The sequence below is a fragment of the Cyphomyrmex costatus genome, unplaced genomic scaffold, assembly GCF_001594065.2.
Source record: "Cyphomyrmex costatus isolate MS0001 unplaced genomic scaffold, Ccosl1.0 scaffold505, whole genome shotgun sequence".
NCBI lineage: Eukaryota > Metazoa > Arthropoda > Insecta > Hymenoptera > Formicidae > Cyphomyrmex > Cyphomyrmex costatus.
The window spans coordinates 18,155-25,820 of NW_017279311.1; the positions used below are offsets into that span (position 1 = coordinate 18,155).

Below are 7,666 nucleotides of genomic sequence, written 5' to 3' on the forward strand. Positions count from 1 at the left end.
TATATATATATATATATATATATATATGTACATACGTTATAAAACTATATCTAGATGCAATAGTGAATTAAAATGGTTCTTTGATCACGTGATTTAGACAGCCAATCAAGCCATACCCTTCAATAAAGCATCTCTGTTTTCTAGGTCTCTAGCAGCAACCGTTCACGGATTTGCTCCGCAATAGTTGAATCTGCTGAACGCGACCATTGTTATTGGTGTATTCTTTTAGATCATCCAATAGCAGCAACCGCTCACGGATTTGCTCCGCAACGGTTGAATCTGCTGAACGCGACCATCGTGGACCAAGAAAGATTAGAACCAAAAAAATTCGTGGACATTACCAACGGAATTGTGGACATTAGCTACATAGTTCAATGTTCACATTTCGTGTACATAAAGGCGCTTCAAAATAAAGTAACAGCTAAATTCCGGTTTCTCGGGCATGGCAGCTCTCTGGCTTCTCTAGTTCTCTCTGCTTCTATCCTTATTGTATACCGAATGTTAAACAAGGATGACATGACAGCCGGGGAGCACTCGAATGAGAATCTGAACACGCCCATTGACAGAAACGAAGAGAGAGAGAGAGAGAGAGGGGGGGTGAACGCCGTAACTCACGCCGGGACGCGGAGCAGAGAATGCCAGAGATTCGAGTGAATGTCGAGTCGAGAACGGTTATAGATCAGTTCTGAGTTGTTTGCGGCTCTCCGTTGGAAAGTATCTCCGTGTATCTCTCTGAAAGAGGAGAAAGAAAACGGAAGCGTAGTGACAATACGCGAAAGGGATTAAACGACAAGCGAAGGGAAGGAAGCGGCAGAAGAGTCGAAGAGGAGCCAGTAACAGGTGGGACAGGTAACAACAAAAAAGTTCGTTGCTCGAGAAATCTGCGACGCTCGTTTCGCGACCGCCTTCGCACCGCTCGAGGGAACGTTCGCTCGCGTGCGTGGAATGATGGAATCTCTTTTTCTTTTTCGCCCGAATCGCGCCGTTCTCGTTTCTCGGCTCTTCGAACGATCGTAGCATGGAATCGACGTTTCTCCGCGGATCGACGCGAGCTGGCGCGAGGCGACGTGGACGGCGACGCAACGCACAACTAATCGATATCCACGCTAATTTAGCGCGTAGACAGTCGGGTCTTCGTTACGTTTTCATCTCGCTCGAGCGCGAGAGAACGTTTATAATGAATGAATGAGATACCGCTTTGACTATTTTTAACAACCGACTTGGATGACGAAGAGGATCGACGAAATCGAGAACTGTCGACGGAAATTTCTTTCCCTCCTATGTGAGTCTCGTTGCCTCGCGAGTTAAGTCTGTTGCACATACTGTGGAGAATTCACTTGTGACATTTCGCATTTGTTTACGTTACAATTTGCCGTTTGATCGCAATCAGGGAATCGACGATTGAGGATTTTCAACCAGTTAGAGCAAAGCAATTGGTGACTGTTTTGCTCTAATTGGTTGAAAAGTAATCCCTCAGTCGTCAGTCACAATCGCGCAATTGTTAGTGTGATCGCAGCTTTACGTTACGCGTTCGTGCACGTGTGACGTGTCTAGCCTACGTTCCATGATTAATGCGAAATATTTTTCACTAAATATTAATGGGACGTGACAATCCAGTTCTTCGAGCTATATGCCTGCCAATTTCTTCACTTTCGGTTAAATTGCGGATAACTTTTTTCAGAAGATATCTCCATCGTATTCTGGGAGATACCTCCTGAATAAAGTTGTTCTAGAGTTGGAGAAATTGGGCATTAAACATTGTGTTATTTTTAACTTCCGTCTGAGTAAAAATGTAAATTAATCCATTTTTGTGGTTAGTCTCAAAGTAAACATCGTCCTTATTAACGTATGCATTTACAAGTAAATAATAAATTTATATGAGTCAAATTTAGTCGTATGATACGCACGATTAGGTCATTTGTCCTGCACATTTTTTTCTTCGTAAAACTAGGAGTATTATAATAATTATTGTGACATTTATACGTAATTGTTTTAAATTAAACACAAACTTCATAAAGATAGTGTAAGAATTGTTTAACAATTTTTGTACATTGAAGAACTTACTTCATGAAGTACTTTCCTTAATAAAGGAACACTGTATTTTATGAAGATGATGAAAATTAGCTTAGGACACGATAACCCATTGCGTGTAGTAAATTATCGTGAATTATCGTAAATTATCGGTCGATAAATTATATGCTGAAAGTTAATATATTTTTTTCTTAAATTATTTAACTCCTTTATTTTAGTCAAATTAAGTATAAAATATTAAATAGAGGCAGTGACGAGAGACTCATAGATATAATTAAAAATAATAATAATTATTTTATTAAGTTTTACTATTAAATTATTAAAATAATAAAATTAATATTTTATCAAATTTACAGTTACTTTAAGTCTCGATTTTTAAGAGAAATTTCATCCAATTAACGACATTACTAACTCCAAATTGTTGATATTTAAATGTAAAATTGAATTATGAATGCTCCACTTTTGAAATCGTAAGAAGCGTCATTCCGATGAACTAAATTGCCTAAATCATTCCGGAAAAGTTCTGATCGTTTGATTTTTGATATGTGTCGAGTTTTATGAAACGAGAGAGAATAAATTTTTGGGAATCGATCGATTTTTAGGATGAGGCGTCTAATATGGCGTCGCGTTCATTGAACTTTGACATCTCCGTCGGAGTGAGGTCGTTAAATTCGTACTCCGTATCTTCTTGCGACAACAATATTAGTCCTTCACCCCATACGTGTTTGCACATGCATTCCATCTCTACGATGCCCACCACTATCTCTTTACCGCCACGAAACACGACGTGGTGACCGGGCTTATAAGATCCTCGATTTTCTCATCTAGGATACCTTCGATCAAACTTAACTAACTCCCTCTTAAGTTAATTGTCAATAAGTCCTTCATGAAGTATGAAATATGAAATTCTTAAATGGATTATGGATCATTAATAATGCAATTCCAGACTAGAAACGAATTTTTTTCTTCAGAAGCGAAAAATTTTTAATGATAATTAATTGCATTTTATGTTAAGGAACGACGATATTTGGAGTAAATTTAACTTTTTAAAGTTTATGTGATAACATAATTTTTCTGATAATATGATATTAAATCTCTCAATAATAGTTAAGTTATATTTATATAATTTATATATATATATATATATAATTCTATATTAATGTCAAATTATTAGAAAATCATTTTTTTATTATAATGATATATTATAAAATAATAATGTGTTAATATTCTATTAACTATATAAATTATTATAATTAAATTCTTTTTTCTGAAAAAACGCTGCTATCAAATAATCATTTTTTTATCGTAATGATGTAACAATATAAGACATTAATGATGCTTTAATATATATATTTTTTATGTTCTAATTATATATTATATTAACACAGTATGTTGCGGTGATTTTAGGGATTAGCATTGCATGCTCGATAAAAGCATGCGATGCTTGCCGCGTTGCATGAATTTATAAGCGTTTTCGTCCCATCTTTTCCCCCATTCGCTTCGTGGGAGGACTTGACGACCACGTGCACGACTGCACCTCACGCTGTCTTTCGCCGCGAACTGTCACCGTCTATTTCCAGGCGGAATGACCTCACGCTGAGAGATTAAGTAATTCCCGCGGCACGCGTCTCGAGTGACATAATAAACGGGACGCCGCGGTCTGTAACCCGAATCCCGAGAGCATCTTCGAGAGGCTTGTGATCTCTCGGACGGACAGCACCGTTTTCACAGTTCGCTCACGAACGTTCCTTTCCGTTTAAGAAACAGTCTGTTTCTTTACCCCAAAAGGTCTGTTTTATTCCTGCTCTAGACTACTTGAGAACTCTTTTTCTCGCTTTTGTTAAATATCGAATATAGGTACACATGTTAGATATCAAAGAAACTCGATATATTACTTTCAAATGTTTCAAAACCTAAATTAATCTATTTTTATAATTAGTGCCAAAGTAAACACATTCATATTAACGTATGCACCTAGTAAATAATAAACTAAATTTGAGTAAAATTTAATATATTTTCTTGATTTAAATTATTTTAATTATAATAATATTAAAATAGTGGTGACTTACAGAAATGATTAAAAATAACTCAAAAATTGGAGAGAAAATTATGAATTGAGCAGTGTACACTTATCTCACTTAAGTTCCCCTGAAGTATATACACCAGCCACAGAAAACAGATTTATAGAATAATAAAGACAGTGATATCAATGATCTGGGACATCCGTTAAACGATTTTCGGAAAATAATTTCGGCAACGCGACGTATGTCGTGATGGGGCTGCGGGACCAGACGCGTCGATCACTTGCATCGTTATCGGCGACGTAAACGAGTTTACGCCTTTTACGCCTGCATGATAGCTCTCGTAATCGATCCGCGATGGCGTTTTCATTTTCCCCATCTCTCGACATTGATTGCGGTGCATGTCTCCGGCGACTAGCGTCCCCCTTGTCTCTTTCCCGCGGGTAATCTCACGGAGGACATTAATTGAGCGTTAAGTGCGGGAAGTGAGGAAGAATCACGTGTTCAGGTGGAATATGCGTGTGTCCTTCGTGTATCGAGTTGATTGATGCTTGACGTATTATGTTACTGCAGCTTTCAGATGTCTGTGAATCATGTCTTATTTATTATAATAGCATTATTTATAATACGAGCATTTCGAAAGGTAAACAGATCAGTAAAATAAGGTGTAGTAAAAATTGATGAAAATATAAAGATTAAAGATATAGAATAAATGTTCTCTGATATATTGTTAAAAAATTAATATATAAAAATTTGATTTAAAAAATTATTTTATAATTATAGAAATATATAAAGAAAATAAAAGAAAAAAAGTTCGAAATTCCATAAATAAAATTGAGAAATTTACAAAAATGTTAGTAAAATAATATCATTAGTAGAGTATAAGACAGTATACATGATCTGACAATAAAATTTCCGGATTACAACAATGAAAAAAACACAAACATCTCAGATAATAAATAGTTATATATCTTTTAGAGACCCCATTATACTTCACACATTTTCTTTCTTTCTACAAAGCTTCAAAATACTTTTTAAAATCCATAGTTTTAGATGCTATTTAGAACACTCATCACATTCCTCTGAATATTCTTGATATCTCGAAAGTGTTCATCTTTCATGTTTTTGAGCTTCGGGAACAACATGAAAACCGAAAAGAACCGGCGAACAAAGTGAGTGGCTAATCTTAGTAAGCTTTTTTGACTAATTAATTATAGATTACAGGTTTGTACAAAAGAATTGTTGTTTTTAACATATTGTTTTTAAAATTTAAAAATATCATGAAAAATAAGCATTAGATGTCGAAGATCATTAGAAGAACATAACAACTGCTATAAATAGCATTTTAACTGCGGACTTTAAAAAATATTTTGAAGTTGTATGTAAGATGTATGAAGTGTATCGGTGTTACAGAGAGTCTTTAAAAGATAAAATATAAAATTCTATTACCTGAAATGTCTGTGTTTTCTTATTAAAACAGTCAGAGATTTTTATCTACAGTACAATACATTATTATTTACAAGATACAAATATAATTATTTACAAGAATTTAATATTTGACGGCATGTATAGTTAATGTAAAGAATGTTTACGGTGAAATAGAGCTGACTGTATCGGTTTGTCATTGTCAGGAGTAGACGAGTAATAGTTCCCTGCAAAGGAAGTCATCAATCGACTAGATGTAAATATACTAAGGCACGCAAATTCGTGCAACACGGCGTTGTACTGCAGCTCATGCGTTTAATTATAAACAGACAGCAAGCTGTTTGGGCATAATCGATAGCCTGGATAGTCAATATCAGAGCGTATGCTATTTTCTTCGACGTTCGCGCGAGAGCATCTCCAGTGCAGAAGTTACATAAGCACATTTTTTTAACGTTTTTTTCTACTGAAATAGTTTTGCATCTCAAGTGGTCAGTCTAATGCCCGTTTCCTCTAATGTTACAGATTAATCCTCTGTATATAATTTGGTCTTTTTTTGGCATAAAAGAAATTTTACTTCCAAATTTCTCCGAAATAAAGAAGGGCAGAATTCAGTTTTCCTCCCTAAAATAATCAAGGAAACTACTTGATAATGTAATAGAGATGTTAAAAAGTAAACCTGAATTTTTTACATTTTTTAAAAGTCTAGAACAATAAAAAAAACTTCGACTGGTTTTTTTTAATTTTTAGAATTATAGGAAAAGATGAAGTGTAAGTTAAATCACAAATTAAAATCATGTTGATAGAGAAATAAATTGTATACCAGTCACTCAATCTTTTCTTTTCCCGATATCAAATATTGTAAATTAAAGATTGATACGTTTTTATTTATATTAGATTTATCTACAATAATTCTCAAGATGAAATCTTTGGATAGCAAAAAGTTCGAGAAGAGCACTTTTCAAGCATTCGCTCGATGATCGCAAATTTACTTCAACACACTTCGTATTTGACAAATACCATCGGATCTTTATTTTAAGATCCATCTTTTCTCATCCCTGGCTTCGCGCGACTCGGTCGATGCTCGGTTGTTCATTTATTCCACCTGAGACGCGCCCTTACAAAGTATCATTGTCGTACTGATGCGTATCAGATCAGATGACGGCGACTCGCGAAGCAGGTGGAGATATCCATTGCTAACTACGTGTCGTTTTTGTTACGTTACAGTATTAAAGCAATCGGATGGATCAAGGATTCCCGGGGCAGCACACCACCACCACCACGGTGACGAGTACCACCATGACGACTGAACCCACTATACGGTTCGATAAGTCGTATATTAGAACATGGTCTGGCATGTTAAAATTGGCAGAAGTGGTGAGTGCGACACACATTCATTCTTTACTTGTAAAATTTTACAATAATTTTATCGAGCGATTCACGAGAAGTGCTTTCCGTATTTAATAGTCGCTTTGTAAGTGAATTACTCGACAAGTCTCAGCCTCGTTAATAAGAAATTTTGAATCATAAGTTGATTAATGTTTAACATGAAAGATCTTAAATTGCGCGATATAAACTTCTTACTTTAAAGGTCTGTTGAATATAGAAAAATGCTTGCAGGTAAAAATATTAATTAGTCGAAAAATTATCAAGAACTAGAAAATTAAAGGAGAACACGCTCGGCTCGTTAATTGTACGGCGTGAACATTGTGTACAAAATGCACGTCTATCGTGAATTACAACGGCTGGTATAAGGCCAATTGCGTCACGGGTTATAATGGATTCTTGAATTTCTTACACACGACGACGGTTATAAGAGCCTCGTGAAATGCTTTGTATTTGTGCACGATGCGTGCTTGCTCAACTGCGCAATGAAGAATTTTCAAGAATGATAATCACGCTGGGGTCTTCTTTCAGGGACTAAATCTCTTAGGATTTATATCCATAACGATGTCGGTATACAGCAGCCACAGCCGGGGAGCATGGTTCAATACCGTGGCTATGAGTGGCTTCTGGTTGACAGGCATTCTTCTCATTCTCTACCTGTTCCACATTGTGGAGAAATTCGCCAGGATCCCTTGGCTTAAACTTGTAAGTCACTGGTTGTTCTTCGTATATCGTCCTGCTAATTGACTGCTTTTTGGCTGTAAGATCTTTTATTTTGTTTGTGTGTGTATATATATATATATATA

The 7,666-nt window shown here is 35.7% G+C and overlaps 1 protein-coding gene across 3 annotated transcripts in view; it reads left to right on the top strand.

Moving 5' to 3' along the window:
- Positions 1 to 597: 597 nt before the first annotated feature.
- The window catches only part of LOC108778642 (uncharacterized), a 9,814-nt gene continuing 2,745 nt past the window's right edge, over positions 598 to 7,666 (top strand). The window contains exons 1-3 of one of the 3 annotated variants that reach the window (XM_018545866.1): positions 598 to 849; positions 6,702 to 6,851; positions 7,392 to 7,565. In XM_018545866.1, the coding sequence (XP_018401368.1) occupies positions 6,717 to 6,851; positions 7,392 to 7,565 (309 nt within the window). In that variant the 5' untranslated portion in view covers positions 598 to 849; positions 6,702 to 6,716. Of the gene's footprint in view, positions 850 to 1,239; positions 1,283 to 6,701; positions 6,852 to 7,391; positions 7,566 to 7,666 lie in introns of those variants that run through there. The other 2 variants (XM_018545867.1, XM_018545868.1) reach the window with 2 other exon arrangements.